Source organism: Periophthalmus magnuspinnatus, chromosome 10 (genome assembly GCF_009829125.3).
Source record: "Periophthalmus magnuspinnatus isolate fPerMag1 chromosome 10, fPerMag1.2.pri, whole genome shotgun sequence".
NCBI lineage: Eukaryota > Metazoa > Chordata > Actinopteri > Gobiiformes > Gobiidae > Periophthalmus > Periophthalmus magnuspinnatus.
The window spans coordinates 6,619,908-6,637,020 of record NC_047135.1 but is presented as its reverse complement, the minus strand read 5'-3'; the positions used below and the strand labels follow the sequence as shown (position 1 = coordinate 6,637,020).

At 40.9% G+C, this 17,113-nt stretch overlaps 2 protein-coding genes across 2 annotated transcripts in view; both read left to right on the top strand.

Annotated features, from left to right (window-relative positions):
- Nucleotides 1–12,089, top strand: part of ndst1a (N-deacetylase/N-sulfotransferase (heparan glucosaminyl) 1a) — a 42,245-nt gene extending 30,156 nt beyond the window's left edge. Inside the window, exons 2-15 of the mRNA XM_033974248.2 lie at nt 451–1,453; nt 2,620–3,102; nt 3,763–3,850; nt 4,083–4,237; nt 4,843–5,028; nt 6,366–6,494; nt 6,817–6,999; nt 7,596–7,692; nt 7,843–7,966; nt 8,288–8,462; nt 9,731–9,901; nt 10,090–10,199; nt 10,282–10,384; nt 10,464–12,089. Of these exons, the coding sequence (XP_033830139.1) occupies nt 908–1,453; nt 2,620–3,102; nt 3,763–3,850; nt 4,083–4,237; nt 4,843–5,028; nt 6,366–6,494; nt 6,817–6,999; nt 7,596–7,692; nt 7,843–7,966; nt 8,288–8,462; nt 9,731–9,901; nt 10,090–10,199; nt 10,282–10,384; nt 10,464–10,583 (2,670 nt within the window). The 5' untranslated portion in view covers nt 451–907 and the 3' untranslated portion in view covers nt 10,584–12,089. The remainder of the gene's footprint in view (nt 1–450; nt 1,454–2,619; nt 3,103–3,762; nt 3,851–4,082; nt 4,238–4,842; nt 5,029–6,365; nt 6,495–6,816; nt 7,000–7,595; nt 7,693–7,842; nt 7,967–8,287; nt 8,463–9,730; nt 9,902–10,089; nt 10,200–10,281; nt 10,385–10,463) is intronic.
- A 151-nt stretch (nt 12,090–12,240) lies between these two features.
- LOC117377479 (HLA class II histocompatibility antigen gamma chain-like) lies at nt 12,241–14,952 on the top strand. Its single transcript, XM_033973916.2, has 9 exons — nt 12,241–12,464; nt 13,370–13,539; nt 13,617–13,717; nt 13,794–13,856; nt 13,971–14,054; nt 14,131–14,200; nt 14,289–14,492; nt 14,567–14,620; nt 14,710–14,952. Exons 1-9 carry the CDS (start codon nt 12,376–12,378, stop codon nt 14,712–14,714), a joined length of 840 nt encoding a protein of 279 aa, XP_033829807.1. The 5' UTR covers nt 12,241–12,375; the 3' UTR covers nt 14,715–14,952.
- Nucleotides 14,953–17,113: the final 2,161 nt, after the last annotated feature.

Below are 17,113 nucleotides of genomic sequence, written 5' to 3'. Positions count from 1 at the left end.
TGCCAATTCTGTTATTGTCAACCACTGCTATGAATTTGAGTTTGGCTTTCTTTCCTCCCTTTGTGCACTCTATTTGGGTCGCTAGTGAGGATTTGAAGGAAATGGAAGGCGAGTGTCCCCGAGGGTGATAGCTTCACAGTCAGTCTTACTGGACTAAAATGTAGATTGTCTTGCCTCAAGCTTTTGTTGTCACTGCCACTCTGTCTATTGATTATTTGGAGGCGCAGCCATGACTTTTACATTTACAGATACACATAGCTGGGTATGCGTGTGCATGCGGAGGGGTGTTGGCAGGTTTTACTGTGACTAGCTTGGAGTTTGCGAGTGTTGGCATGTGACAGTCACACACGCATCACCCACACACAACTGAACCCACACAAAAAGATGCAGTTTATTGCTATAGGAGTCTAGTCCTGTTTTTCAATGTAATGTTTTTTCCTGTTTTTCCAGGTCAGAAGAAAGTCCTCTGAGGATGGTGGTGCTGCGATGACCTGTGTGGCCCCTCTTTCCTCCAGAGATCATCCTCCAATCAAAACCGTGGGGCCAGCTTCAGTCAGGACATGGTTGACAGGTTCACATGACGGACAGGTGATGGAGTCCTCCATCATCGCTCTGCACTGACGCGTCCCAGCACTGCCTCCGAGGCATCAGCCTGTGCAGTGCTGAGAGGCCCCCCGACTCTTTGCCATGGTGACATAAGCAGTGCTGCAGTATGAGGGAGAGCCATTGTGAGACCGTGTCCTTTCTTTCTCCAGTCGCTGCTGCGGCTGCTTCCTTTGCATGTTTCGTGTTTTTCTCTATATTGAGACTTTGAGACTGAAGTATTTGTAAATAGTCCCTGTAGATCTTTCTAAGCACGCCCCGCAGCGTGTAGCCTAGCGGGCGGGGCAGAGAGGCCCAAGAGACGATGCTGGGATGCGTGACCCGTGTCCGTCGGCTGGTGCGTCTCCTCCCCCTGCAGACCTCCCTGCTCCTACTCTTCCTCTTCTGCACCATCAGCGTCTTCATCTCGGCCTACTTCCTGTATGGCGTCAAGCGGGAGCTGGAGCCTTCAGGAGGGGGCGTGTCTGGGTCAGAGGGGGCGTCTGCCGACTCGGACGACCTCAGGGTCACCCCTTCGAGGCTGTTACCGCTGCCGGGGGTCCCAGGGGGTCCTGGAGGAGACATTGCAGGAACAAGGACAGATCCTGTGGTTCTGGTGTTTGTGGAGAGCCAGTATTCTCAATTGGGTCAGGAAATTGTGGCCATTTTGGAATCGGGCCGTTTCCGCTATAGAACAGAGATATCCCCTGGTAAAGGGGACATGCCCACACTAACGGACAAAGAGAGAGGGCGATTCACACTGGTAATTTATGAGAACATTCTGAAGTACGTGAACCTGGATGCGTGGAACAGGGAGCTGCTGGATAAATACTGTGTGGAGTATGGTGTGGGCATCATTGGCTTCTTCAAGGTAAGCCTGTCCTCTCACACTCCAACCCTGTCCATCTGCTTTGTCTCAGGAGATGGGACTCAAAGAATTGACTGCTCCAATATCACTTCCCCACTTCAGTGTTCCTGCTCTATTTGCCTCTTCTTTTCCTTTACTGCAATCTGTTGTGATCCACTCTTCTTTCACTGACTTTTTTATTTCTTTGTTTTTCACTCCTTCTGTTTTACTTCTAGCTATTCACTCTTTCGCAGTTTCTACCTCTTCTTTCTCTCCCAGTAATCCCTAGCTGTGCCTGTCTGCCGAAGGCCAGTTTTCAGGCCTTATGGTTTTAATCACCATCTCGGAGCCACAGGAAGAATATAGATAGACGAGCATACATAGATGATGGTGCGGCGTAGGTGAAGGTTAGGAAAGCCCACTGGAATTTACTGTCTATTGGGGAGTGTACAGTGTGCATTTCAATGATGCAAACACACAACATCAAGTGATCTGGGTAAAAACAGAGGTGCTGATTTTCACACCAGAATAGGATTAGATATATTCATATTTTAAGTATGATTTTAGAATTTTACAATTTAATTTTAATGTCGCCAGCAGTTCTTCTCAGTTAACTTTTCTTTTTTTTTGTCTTCTTGTCTTTGCTTTCTTCTACCAACTATAAGGTCTTATTATCATTGCATAGTTCATTACACTGTGTATTGAGTAATGAAGGTTGGACTATATAAAGAACACCTTACTTTCTAAATGCAGAGCAGAAAATGTTTTAAGGATGAGATGAACCAAAGTTGTTATGAGCATCTAAACACAGATGGTTATGATTAATATTACTCTGATGTGAGTAGTCCACACGCAGGGTGGTGAAAGATTAAGTAGAGTAGTGTGTGGCACAGAGATGTGACAGAATTGGAGAATGACGACTTCTGAAGAGGAGATTTTAATGAATAATAAAGCCCTCAGATTCTGAATGTTAAAGGACACTGCAGGAGGTTATTCATTTGACTGCAGTCAGCTCTGCAGATTGAGCAGCAGGTATAAGCTGTCTGTGCCTTCACGTTTGACTAGGCCTGACATTCCTTATTTCACACATGATTGGATGAATTGAGGAATTGTATCCAATACATTTCTGTCTTCATCACTCCAGTATATGATGAATCTGTCTGATTACTCTGTCTCTCTGTTTTGATTAGGCCAATGAAAACAGTCTGCTCAGTGCCCAGCTCAAGGGCTTCCCACTCTTCCTTCATTCCAACTTGGGCCTGAAAGACTGCACCGTGAACCCCAAGTCTCCGCTCCTCTTTATTACTCGGTCGGGGCAACCCCTGCCAGGACCTCTTCCCGGGGACGATTGGACCGTATTTCAGTCCAACCACTCCACATACGAGCCTGTGTTGCTGGCAAAAACCCAGTCTGCCGACAGTGTGGCCTCCATCGGGCAGAACGTAGCACTGCTCCCCTCTGTGGTGCAGGACCTGGGCCTCCATGATGGCATCCAGAGAGTTTTGTTTGGCAACAACCTGGTCTTTTGGCTGCACAAGTTGGTGTTTGTGGACGCTGTGGCCTTTCTGACAGGGAAGAGACTGTCTTTGTCCCTAGACCGCTACCTTCTGGTGGATATAGATGACATCTTTGTCGGGAAGGAGGGCACCCGCATGAAGGAGCCAGATGTGAAGGTGGGTTTAACGTGACGCCTGACTAATAACTATGACCATTAAAAAAAGAAAACTTTTGCTACCATCTAAAAACAGTCTACCACATTTTGTCAGCTGCCCACTGCCAGTCATCTAGAACCCCTTTCCCCTTCTTCTACTGAATGCGCCTGTCCCAGTAGGCCGCTCAAAGCTGACAGGCCCCACTGCTCACACTGTCACAGAAGCTCCACAGCAATGAATATTTCAGGGACCCAGAGACATACAAAGAATGTTGAAAAGCTCCTGCCCGCATCCCCTCAGAGCAGAACAGACCCCTCGCATGTTGGAGGCAGAGACTGCAGTGAAAGTTGTGGTGAGAGCTTCAAGGCCTGCTCACTGGCAGCGCTTTTAGAAATGAATCACACCCTGACAAGATGGAGAGAGTGAAGGCAAGGGTGTGAGCTGGGAGTATGGAGATCAAATGAAACAAATACGCGAATCAGAGGAGGGGAATATATCAAACAGAATCAAGAGTCAGACAACTGGGACATGGTTTGTGTTTACTGAAAAACTTGGAGAATAAAATATGTATGTTAGATGCTTGTGCAGGAGTTCATTAATTCACCCTTGTGTATCTTCACTTAGTATAGTGAGCATTGTGCATCAGCTGACCTGTTTTTTTTTTTTCTCTCACTTTCTCAGGCCTTGTTAGAGACACAGAAGGAGCTGCGCACCCATGTCCCCAACTTCACGTTCAATCTGGGCTTCTCAGGGAAGTTCTTCCACGCTGGTGAGCACTGTTGATTATAGTGGCTTAATAACTCTTCTTCAGTGATAACTCAATGCTTCAGCTCTTTCCTCTCGTCCCATTCTTCACACAGAAAATTGAACTTGACTCATTTCCTCCATTTTTCATCACTGACCATATTTCACCCTTGGCACTGCTTTGTCACTGTCCACAGTTTTATCGGCGTAATTTCCTCTGTGGCTGCTCTGACCACTCTGTGTGTGTCCAATCTCAGGCTCTGATGAGGAGGACCTTGGAGACGACCTGCTGCTGTCCTATGTGAAGGAGTTCTGGTGGTTTCCTCACATGTGGAGTCACATGCAGCCACATCTCTTCCACAATCAGTCGGTTCTGGCCGAACAGATGCTGCTCAATAAGAAATTTGCCATGGTGAGTCACAGGGTCAAAGGTCAGAATCAAGCCACCTACGCAATGCCTGTGAGAACGGCGCTGTTGTCAAAATCTGCGGCAGAATAAACAACACTCTTCAAATTACTAATGGCTTGTACTGACATAATCAAGTCTCTATTAAACCAACCTAACTAGTCAGATAGTCTGCATCATTAGTCACACATATAAAATGCACATTTATACTTCCTATACACCCTTTTTTATACTATTTATATTTTTTAAGGAATAGTCCATCTGCCCTAGGTGAAAAAAATGAGCTAAATTTTTAGGGTTGTCATAAAATGATACCCAGATACTAATTAATACTAAAACTAGTACGACCACATCGTGAAATCAAGCAATCTAGTATTACTTTGTGTTATATATAGTAAAATTATGATTTTAATATGGAGACAGTAGAGACAGTATATCATTGCATCTTACATACTTAAAAATTCCATCTTCCCTCTGTTTTTTTTATTCCATTGAGCATTTTCCTTCCATGTTTTTGTATTGACTGTGATTCATTCAAATATAAAATGTTCACTATACTACAGGCCTACAGGCCTTTTGAAATCTGACCACATTTATTGTTGCGTTTACAGGAGCATGGGATCCCTACAAACATGGGTTACGCTGTGGCCCCTCATCACTCGGGTGTGTATCCTGTCCACCTGCAACTGTATGATGCCTGGAAAAAGGTCTGGGGCATTAAAGTGACCAGCACCGAAGAGTACCCCCACCTCAAACCTGCTCGCTTCAGACGCGGCTTCATCCATAGTGGCATCAGTGTAAGACCCATCGCACAGTCCAGCTTTTTAGTTATCTTTTAATAAAGTAAAAAAAATGGTAATAAAGGGGTTTAGCATGTGATGCTTCTATAATACATTAAATATATTTGAAAACAATTAAAAGAAGTGGTTCTCAAAGCAGTGGTTCTCAGACTTTTAACACTAAGCACCATCTAAGGTATTATTTGACTTTCCGAGTACTACCAGATCTAAACCCGGACTGTCAGATTTAATTTAGCTAGACCAAGTCTAAAATGGCACTATGGATAAGGCTTTTCTTTATATTAATAATAAACCCAAAAAGGGACAAAAACAAGTGCATTTTTTTCTCTAAATAAAATACATTTTGAAACTGCAAAGAGACCACCAGAGGCAGTCTGTCTACCACAGTCTGTGCACCACTGACATACAGGATAAGTTGAAACCATAGACTTGATATAAAATTGTGCGAAATACTCAGTTTATTACCTCTGGCCTGGTTTTTCATAACAATAATTAGACCATTATATCTATTTGATCCATTATGCCAAACTCCTCATTCTGGTGTGCTAAAAACATCTTTTATAATGCTAACATTAACATACTCAATAGCAGCATTCAGTAGTTTTGTAAGCACCAGTGAATCCACAATGAGGTAAGCTAGTCTTACATGAGGGACTTGTACTGCTGTCGAGAAAACCCTCGCAACATAACCAAGGCTGACACGGCTCACAGCAGTGCATCAAGTGTCCACAAACAACCAGTCGCTCAAATGTCAACACCAAAAAGCCGGACTTCAACTGGCTACACTGCACCTGCAGCCATAAAAATAATATTAGTTATAAGAGCAAAATGAAATGGTTTTCCTTCAAAAGGCTTAAAGAAAAGGGAAAATCTTATCTGTTTCTCTGCACGTTTGACCTTCAGTGCTGATAGCAAACAACTGCCGCCCCAGTCCAGTCCTTTTTGTAGTCTTGGCATTTAGACCGCTTGTGTGGTCTCAGCGCTCCGGTCCTGTCCTTGAGATAGCACCGTTTGAATGGACAGTCTCCACTGTTTACTGATGATTGATATTCAGTTCCCCAGACACTCCAAACTGTAAACGCATTTCCATGAATTTCCATATAGACTCAGAGTGAATAAAAGGTTTGCTTTGCCTAGATGAGCTGCATAATATGAATGTTATTGAAAGCAAACAATGTGTGGGGTAACTGCCTGGAGTACTGACGTCTCGACTCCTCTCGGTGGAAGGACGCTGTTTATTTGCTGGGATTCATTTGTTTGGGGCCTCTTTGTGTCAGCAGCGTGTGATATTTTTTCACCTTTTTCATTGCCCCTTCTGTTTGGTGATATCACAGGTGCTTCCCAGACAGACGTGCGGTCTTTTCACGCACACCATTTTCTATAAAGACTACCCCGGCAGCCCAAACGAACTGGACAAACTCATCAACGGAGGGGAGCTCTTCCAGACTGTTCTGCTCAACCCTGTGAGTCAAGTTATTTTTTCTCATACTCAAAAAATGAAAATAAAAGGAATACACTGCTTTATACTCACTTGTACTACTCTTTTTGCTTGGTTAAAGGTTATCAGTGATTTTTGTTGCATGCACAATCTCCGTGAACAATCCTTTAGGCAAAAGAATTAAATTACTATGACCAGACACCGTGCAGATTGCTTTGCTTTAATGATATTAAAATAGCTCTGCCATTATCTTGTTTCAATCTTTAATCATATTATTGTCTGCTTTGTGTTTAACAACTAAGACAACTCTAATCAGTTGAAATTATTGTTTTCCATATTTTTTACAGATAAGTATATTTATGACCCATTTATCAAACTATGGGAACGATCGCCTTGGCCTCTACACCTTTAAAAGCCTGATGATGTTTGTGAATACATGGACCAATCTGAAGATGCAAACTCTTCCACCCATTCAGCTGGCTCAGAAGTATTTCAGCCTGTTCCCATCAGAGAGAGACCCCCTCTGGCAGGTCAGTTGGACTAAGGTTTTATTTTGCAAAATGGTGTATTTATGTTAATTTCATCAGTAAAGGCATTTGCCAACTAACCTGAAGATTTGCAGTTCAATCCATGATGAAAGCATCGTGATATTGTGTCCTTCTTCACTTGCTATTGCTGTCATTCTGGCTTGTATTAGTCCAGTGCAGCTGTGTCCATGACTGAAATGGAGTGTGGCCAATGAGTAATGAGGGACTATAAAGCATTTGACAAGCTTGCAAAAAGTAATACAATTTATCACTATGTAAATGGATACGGATGTGATTAGTTCTCACAGGAAGGGGCAGAAATGTGCAATAGCTACATATATATAAATAATCAATAATGTGATAATGTTATATTGGTCAATTGGGAAAGTTGCACAGTTTCTGCTGACAAACACAAGTTGCCTTGAATAAATGCATGGCCCTTTTGCGCTGTTTGTTTAATTGATATAGTTGGATGATGTTGAAAGGTACAAATATTTGAACCTGTTCGAACTGGCTGCTGCAGCACTATTCTGTTTATAGATGATCTCTGTTGTTTACTGTCGAATAAACAAGGGATTGTTTATCTTTTGTGGCTACAGGATCCTTGTGAGGACAAAAGGCACAAGGACATCTGGTCCAAAGAGAAAACATGTGACCGCTTTCCCAAACTGCTTGTCATCGGGCCTCAGAAGACAGGTTAGACACGGTTCTTCTGTGCCCCCTACAGGACAAAACATAAATGAACTTCTCAATGACTTCAACTTTATATGGCCATGTAATTTGTATAGACGTGTGAGAGATGATGTCTTGTCTTCATCTTTCATATGTTTCTTTGCATTAACACAGGAACAACAGCACTGTACCTGTTTCTTGGCATGCATCCCGATCTGACCAGTAACTATCCCAGCAAAGAGACATTTGAGGAGATCCAGTTCTTCAATGGGCACAACTATCATAGAGGCATTGACTGGTAGGAAACATGATCGCTACATTTAACCAAAGAAATTACATTCATTCTTATGTACAAATATACACATTGAGTTTAAAAAGCATTACTTCAGCATTGTACATAAAATGTCCCTGTGAAAACCAAAACGAGTTGGCAGGTGCATATTTTACATGAGGAAGTTGGATAGAGATTATCAGAGTGGTTATTTTTACTTGTCTTTTTATTGTATGCAGATTGCCAAGTTGTATCACAAGAAAACACCCACACAACACGCCGCTAAATTCTTATGAAATGAAACCATCGTCTGTCTTATGAAATATTTTGTAATTATGCTGTTTCCAGGTATATGGAGTACTTCCCGCTCCCTTCCAACACCAGCTCCGACTACTATTTTGAGAAGAGTGCCAACTACTTTGATTCTGAAGTGGCTGCTCAGAGGGCTGCAGCGCTCCTGCCCAAAGCAAAGATAATCACGATCCTCATCAACCCGGCCGACAGAGCGTACTCCTGGTATCAGGTCCGTTCTGAGTCATGCACACCTCCAAAAAAATCACTGCTGAGGTGCAAGATTTTACACCACCCACCTCTGTTATTTCGGATCCAGTCATTCAAATGTATTTGTGTCAGTTGGTGGGGAAAGGCGACAAGTAAAGAATAATATTAACACTATTCTTCCAGTTTTTTGTTACATTTGGGAAAGTTTGGAGTTTTCTATATTAATAACTCTTAAATAATAGGTTTAATAATGCAATGTGTTCAACTTGTATTAAAAAAGTAAATTTTAACAAATCTAAACATATATAACATAATATAATATAACAAATATACAAATATATATATAATATATATAGTTCTTAACCTGGGTTCGATCGAACCCTAGGGGTTCGGTGAGTCAGTCTCAGGGGTTCGGCGGAGGTCAAGACACACACCCGACTCGTATGATTAGCGGACTGCGAGCGTCTTCAAACGTTGGCCCAATTCGACAAATGCACCCTTTGATGTGCCTACCGAAGTACCTGCCCAACTTAAATGAGCCGTTTGAATAGCATAAAAACGAAGAAAAGGAACAGACTTTGCTGTGAAAATGACATGAGAGTGGCACTTGCCAAGGTAAAGCCTTGTTCTGAACTGGTCTCTCAAAGGCAACAGCAGAAGTCACACTGATTTGCAGTAAATATTCATTATGTGTGATGGAAATTAGGTGATGGGTGTGTGTTAAAATGTTAAAAATAATAAATAGTATAAATACAATAAGTTCATTATTGAAATACATAATGTTAAAAATGAAAATAATTTCAGTGTGGTAGTATTAAAAAGGTCATGTCTTTGTTGTGAGTTCATGCATTGTATTGGTTTTATTCTTTGAACACAGTGATGTTAATGCACGATTCATTTTGTGCACCAGTAAAACATACATATGTCTTGATTTTGAAATATATATATATATATATATATTTTTTTTTTTTTTCAATAAACAAGGGTTCGGTGAATGTGCATATGAAACTGGTGGGGTTCAGTACCTCCAACAAGGTTAAGAACCACTGATATATATAATATATAATATATATAATACATACATATATATATATATATATATATATATATATATATATATATATATATATATATAATCAACCAATTTTATCTATATAATCATAATAATTATGCTGCACACTACAGCTCTGTAGTCCTTGAATATTTTTTCATTTATATCAACAACAGGAAGGGAGCACATTACAAGCGATGTAGTGCTTGTATTTTTAAAATGCTCTGTCTCTGCTGCAGCACCAAAGAGCACATGACGACCCAGTTGCACTGAAATACTCCTTCCATGAAGTCATCACTGCGGGACAAGATGCTCCCATCCGACTGAGGGTCCTGCAGAACCGCTGCCTGGTCCCGGGATGGTACGCCGTGCACATGGAGCGCTGGCTAAACTATTATCACTCCAGTCAGGTGCGTTCAAAACCACTATTTAGTAACAATCACATTATACTGATAACAGTGACTTAAGGAAGCCATTTGCTTTCACTGATGGTACTTACAGTTAATGGGAGTTGGTGGGTAGCGTTGAGGTAAAGAAAACATTTCTGAAGAGATAGAAAATGAAAAATAACACTTGTTGTTTGTGTTTCTTTGTCTAGCTGCTAGTCTTAGATGGGCAGATGCTAAAAACTGAACCAGCCTCTGTCATGGACAAAATCCAAAAGTTTCTGGGACTGGCCAATATCATAAATTATCATAAAATCTTAGCGTAAGTATGAGCTTGAATACAGTTTTTGGATAAGAGTCTCTATAAATATTCTAAAAAGCTTGCTGCTTTTCACAATGTACAGGTTTGATCCCAAGAAAGGTTTCTGGTGTCAACTGCTCGAAGGAGGGAAGACCAAGTGTCTGGGGAAGAGCAAAGGCAGGAGGTACCCTGACATGGGCACAGAGGTGAGACTGGTTGAATAAAATATTAGTGTTAAATGTATTATTACCTTTTCCCATACAACTTTTTCTTTCTTGTCTTCAGTCCCAGGCATTCCTCAGGGAGTACTATCGGGATCACAACATTGAACTGTCAAAGCTCCTGTACAGAATGGGTCAGCCACTGCCCAGTTGGCTCAGAGAAGAGTTGGTCCACACAAGGTAGCATCACGGCAGCGGAGAGCTCAACTCCACAAATAAAACCACTACTTACCCCAATCGCAAGGAATGAGGAACTGAAAATATACTCCACAGGATGTATCAAATGCAAGACATGATCATGATGGAGGATAAGGATCCTGGACATGCTTGCACTGGCCTCCTTTGTGTCCTTTGGAAGACTGGACCTTGTTTTTGAGGAAAACGTATCTAATAGTCTTTGCTTCCTTAACATGGAGTATAGAAACAAGACGGAGATGGACACAGCCTCATGCCAACCTAAATATGAGTTGCAGCGTTTGGAGCAAATATAAAGACTTCACATTAACTGCATGGAAGAGTGACATTGTTCGAAAATGCCTTTGAGAAATATTTGTACGCAAGAGTTTCATCTCTTGAGGCTGCTGGGTTGTAGCCTTATTTGATAGGCCTTGGTACAATCTAGTTATTACATTTACAAGTGCCAGGACAGAATCTTCATCATAATACGGACTCCTATTATGAGGGTTCTTATTTTTTTATTTGTACTTTTTTGTTCTCCTTCGCCCTGAGATTGTTTTAACAATTATTTAATACCGTCTGTAATGGATTATTGTAGAATGTACCAATTTAAACATTGTAGCTCAGTTACAGGTTACTTTAGGATTTTAATTTTATTATATTCAGCTGCTCGGCCTCATCTTAAGTCAGTTTCATGACCACTGCATTGGCCAAAGCAGGAATAGTTGGGTAGATGACGTAAGCACAATATATAAGGAAGTCAGACGATGATGATATTAAAATAATGTACAATACAACGTTTACAGGGAAGCACACAAACACTACAACAATCTGTGAAAAACAATATAAGCTAACTACTGTATTAATTCTGCACTCTGGTCCAAAACATTCACATAATGTACATTTCAATTTTCATAATTTGTTGAAATTTGAGCTCCTTTTTATGCCATTTCTTTATTTGGGAGGTTTGGGAAAGTGTTATAAAGTGGCCAGGAAGACCAAGTATACTGAGAACATTTGGTTGTCATTGAAGACTTTACCACTGCAAGTAGATGTCAAGATTAGATGATAAAAGCTGCTCTTAATTGCAATAGTTTTGTACAATGTTGAGACAAAAATTCACATGTTGGTCCACTGATTTCCTGACTTTGTAATGTACATAAAAGCAACTCTTAGACCTAAATTATTGAATGTTTTTGGGTTTGCTCTGTCCATCTGCTCATTCCCGTAGTGTGAAATGTCCGTGCTGTACAAAGGAACAATTGGGATTGTTGTACAGGGAAGTTTCGCAAAGATTGTCTTTTATGTCTTCTCACTGCCAACTACTGTACAGACTAAAGTACTGAGTCTTTCCATTTAAAGTATTAAGTGATAACCCATAAAGGCATCGATGGTACTAATCTCCTGGACTGTATGGTAAAGATTTGTAATTGTTGTCAATAATTTTTACAGTGTAACTAATATTGTTGGTGCTTTTTAATTTACAAATAAAACACCACTGTATTTTTCAGTACATGGTCGTTGTTCTTTGTTGGAGCCCCTTTAAAATGGCCTATTATTCTTATTGTACTTGAATAAACATATACTTACACAGACTAGACTTTTTCAAGCATCTGACTACCAACATATGACGGTATCATAAATCAGCCAATCAGAGCGCGAGCTGCTCAAGTATTAAGGGACTTTCCTGCGCACTTTACCTTGGAATCAGTTTCTTCCTCCTTCTCTTAAGCCTTATTTCTACTGTGTGCGTGTCGTGTGTACTCATTATCCTGCGAATTAAGCGCGACGAAAAGAAGATGGACCAGCCCTCTGAAGAAGCACCTCTGGCCGCAGACAACCGCACGGGCAGCCAACAACCCCTGATGGAGCGCACTGGAGCCCCAGGGTGAGCGCACAGCCACGCCATAGTTTGATTTACCATGTTATCTGTTTATTATTTAAAAATAGCTCATAAGCCTATATCAAATGAGTTATAACGCTTCTCTAGAATAGGTTATTTTGACGCTGGAGGTTATATGATTGTGTTTTGTTTTTATTTGGACACTGAAGCCATTCTCAAGTTTGGCTTCCCCGAATTCAAGACCCAACAGGGCCACGAATAATAGGCTACATTTGTATAAACAGTAATATAGTTATGTTTTTCACTTAAGATCTTCGTATACAAATAGCATAACTACGACTAGGCATTTGTAGAAAGTAGCCTAAACACATTTTTTTTGTTTTGTTATTTTGGGGGGGGGGGGGGGGGGGGGGGGTTCGATTGTTTTTTGTTAATTTTTGTTTATTTTGGGGGGGTTGCAGAGTACAGAAAACTCTGCAAAAAATGTGGAACAGCGAGTTTGGCATAGAGGCATGAGCGACTTTTTATTTGACGTCTGCCTGGCAACCAATGACAGGGTGTAATTCTATTGGTGAAAAAAATGTAGTACCTAAAAAAAAAAAAAAAAGGGAAAATCATTTCACTTAATCGACTAGATTTAGATTAAATATGAAATGATTTACATAGGACGAGATTAAAATGCTCTTTTTTTTTAACAAAAAAACAACAAAAAAAACTAAAATAAAAAAATAATAATGGATTTGTCAGCCTGATCCCCTCCTTCCACAGTCAAGGCCTTTATAGAGAATGCACAGTCCCCTCTCTCTGGTGATGGGTGCTGCTCTAAGGGGCATAAATAAATAAAAGGGTGATATGCTCTTTCATAATATTAGGTGCAGATGCATTTGTACAAGTATTCACCTTTCTGTCAAATGCTTCTTTCTTAATTTCTATTTTGTGTGGTTCAACAGAGGCTCAAACAGCTATGCTCTGAAGGTTGCGGGGATCACCACTCTGGTCTGTCTGCTGCTGTGCGCTCAGGCCTTCACAGCGTATATGGTGTTTGACCAGAAGCAGCAGATACAGGGGCTGCAGGCCAACAACCAGAAGATGGAGAGGCAGATGACTCTGCGCTCACAAGGTAACCAGGGGGTACCTTCTCACCTGTCCTAGAAAATCTGTTTAAGTACATGGGATTAATTGTGCTTTGTTTGACAGTGGCTCCTCAGAAGATGGTGATGCCCATGGCCAGCATGCCCCTCCTGGAGTTCTTTGATGATGCTAACTCACCAAAACCAACACCAAAAGCAGCATCTAAGGTATTTCAGCCACCACCCTCCTGGATAATATCATATAACTAATAACACTTTCTAACCTCTGCCCTTGTGGTGATAGGTGGAGCTGACAAAGCCTCCGAGTCCTCCCAGTGTGGAGGAACAGCTCCTGGAGCTCATGAAGGTTTATAATATTTATTCTCTACATCTACACATCTCACTGTTGTCTTAGTACGACCAGTGGCCAGTTCTAGCCACAGCACCCATTGTTCATTATTAAGTGTTTCTTTTCATTTAGGATTTTGAGCTTCCTCATTTCAACAAGTCATTCCTGGCCAACCTCCAGACCTTGAAGCATGAGGTCAATGAGACCTCCTGGAAGGTGAAAAAACAGTCTTTTGTCTTTATTAAAATAGTTTAAAAGGGACAATCCTTTACAAAATAGAATACTGTTACAGAGCTTGGAATCTTGGCTGCGTTACTGGTTGATCTTTCAGATGGCCCAGAAGGCTCCCACACCACTCCCAGGTTTTTAGAAAATTCTGTGTTATTTTGTATAAATTGTCAGCCAAAAAGTTACCATGACCAAATTTCAAGTCATTATTTTGTGTTTTAGCTTCTGTTGTCAAGACCAAGTGCCAGACTGAAGCGACTTCTGCTGCCACCGGACTGATGGGTACCTACAAGCCTCAGTGCGATGAGCAGGGGAACTACAGGTCCAAGCAGTGCTGGCACTCCACAGGCCAGTGCTGGTGTGTGGACGAGAGCGGCACTCCCATCCAGGGCACCAGCACCCGCGGCCACCTCAACTGTGACCAAAGTAAGACACCGGCTTAAACCAGCTCTTCCACAACAGTGATGACAAAATCTCATGATGTTTTCTGTTCAATTAAGTGTTCAGGTTCCGCCACACCAAAAGTGATGCTCTGATGATGCCAGACCTTGTGGGTAAGTTTGACAAATGTATATTTTGGTTATTCTTTTAACTATTTTGTTTTGAACTTTTTCAATAAATACAACATTTTGTGCTTTTCCAGATTAAGATGAGAATTCAAGGTGCTGGGCAACTTTCTTAATAACGAGATAATTAGCACTTCTATTTTTGTTTTATTTCAGAAGAGAATCTTTTACTGTAGTTCTCAGTACAGCACTTATGTTATAGCATATATGAATAATTGTGTTAATTTCTTCATCATACTACATACTGTTATTCTTAAATTGTTGTCTTTCAGTGTTGCTCCATGTAATGCTGCTTTTGAAATAAAAATTTTTTCCAAGTACTTTGATTTTTCCTTTATACCAGCTATGTTTGTTATAAGTTACAGTATTCTACTTTTAAAGAGCCCTGGTGACAGAATAAAATTTTCTTATGCTATCTTAAGACTCTTTTACTTTAGGCTACTTTACTGTATATCTGTGTGTTTAATGAAAGACAGTGAGTAGAGTAGGTCAACTTCCTGCCTACAATATAATAATGTATGTGACCTGTCCATGGATGTGACCACGTGGCCCTGGCAGTTTAATCAGCTGCACTACATTTTGTTGTTCTAGCAGCAATTAGGTGACACATTCCCAATTCAACCAATCAGAGCCATGCCACAATAGTTAATTAACAGAGACTTCCCACCACACCACAGGTACTGCAGAACCGGTTTCTTATTCCATAGATGCTTCAAGAAACTCACAGTGTGCACAGTGTTGACTTTGCGCTGTAAAAATCCTAGTCAGCAATGACAGAGCTCATTGGACCCAGAAGGTGAGAAAACCAACACTTCTATTACCTGTATTATTATTAGTGAAATGTAAAGTATACAGAGGCGGGCTACGTTTAGAGCTATGCAGGAGATATTGTTTGTTTATTCATGTTACATACTTTGGATGCATTAACATGATTGATAAGCATATTGAACAAAACTTGAAGGATCAAGAAGTTTTATATGGCCTCTGCCTGGTAACTGGTGATGCAGCAGCTTGGCTATTGTTATTGGTTAAAAAAAATTGTGTAAATTCTAAGTCAAAACGAGCAAGCGGTATATAAATAAATGGAAGGAAAGAATATTCTGTTCAGTTAAAAGTGTATGGGGGCTAAGTATGCAGATTCTAATCCCATAATTTATCATCTTCTAGTTAAAGTGTCTTAGCAAACATTTAGGTCTATATTTGTGTTGGAATTGAAAGATGTTTAAAGGGTAGTCTACAAGCTTTGTTGTCTTAATCATAAAGTTCAGACATTTCGCTTACGTTCCATACCTACCTCATTCAATCATATCTTTTATTATTGATATCATTGAAGATAATCTTACAGTGGATAAATACTGTTCCTTTTGTGTGATCGAACAGAGGCTCAAGCAGCCATGCTCTGAAGATTACAGGCTTCACCATTTTGGTCTGTGTGCTGCTGTTCACTGAGGTCCTCATGGTGTTAGGCGAGGAGCAGCAGATAAAAGACCAGAAGGCTCCCCCGCCACACCCAGGTTTTTATAACATTCTGTCTTATTAACTCTAAATTGCCAGCCAAAAGTTACCTGACCACAATTCTAGTCATTGTTTTAACCTCTGTAGCCAAGAAGCACACCCAGCTCAGGTGCTCAAACAATTCGCGGCAATGCTGGTGTGTGGATAAAGACGGATCTCCAATTAAGGACTCCTACACCTCACCCTATCAATCTGACCCCGACTGTGACAAATGTAAGACATTGATTCATATCAACTACTCAGCCACAGTGATTGCCGAACCTAATGGTGTTTTCTGTTCATTTTAGTCTTGAGCTCCCATCACACCAAACCCAACCCACCAGACAAACCAGGTAAAAAGGAGTGGTTACAAAGCATAATGTCTTCTCTTAAAAATTAATTGTCAAAGTATAAAATAAGCATTTTAAAATAATTAACACCCAGGTTTTTATAACATTCTGTCTTATTAACTCTAAATTGCCAGCCAAAAGTTACCTGACCACAATTCTAGTCATTGTTTTAACCTCTGTAGCCAAGTCCAAGGACCACACCCAGCTCAGGTGCTCAAACGATTCGCGGCAGTGCTGGTGTGTGGACATAGACGGATCTCCAATTAAGGACTCCTCACCCTATGACCCTAAGCCCGACTGTGACAAATGTCCAACCAACTGCTCCACAACAGTGATTGCTGAATCTAATGGTGTTTTCTGTTCATTTTAGTCTTGAGCTCCCACCACACCAAACCCAACCAGCTTTGCAAAAGTAAGAGCTGTTATGAAACGCAGTGTCTCCTCTTAAATATGAAATAAGCCTTTTAAAATCATTAACGGTTGGCCCTCAGATCCCAAGTCGCCTCAGGTCCCAAAATTAGCCGTCTGTGGAGGCACCAAAAGTGATACTCCAATTATGTCAGGCCTCGATGGTAAGTTTGATTAATTTTACTTATTTATTCTAACTATTGTGTTTTATATCTTTTCATTTAATGCA

Coding starts and splice junctions, on each gene's coding strand:
- LOC117377479 (XM_033973916.2), top strand. CDS start 12,376: ATGGACCAGCCCTCTGAAGAAGCACCTCTGGCCGCAGACAACCGCACG. Junction 13,718..13,793: donor CACCAAAAGCAGCATCTAAG/GTATTTCAGCCA, acceptor TTGTGGTGATAG/GTGGAGCTGACAAAGCCTCC. Junction 14,055..14,130: donor TCAATGAGACCTCCTGGAAG/GTGAAAAAACAG, acceptor ATACTGTTACAG/AGCTTGGAATCTTGGCTGCG.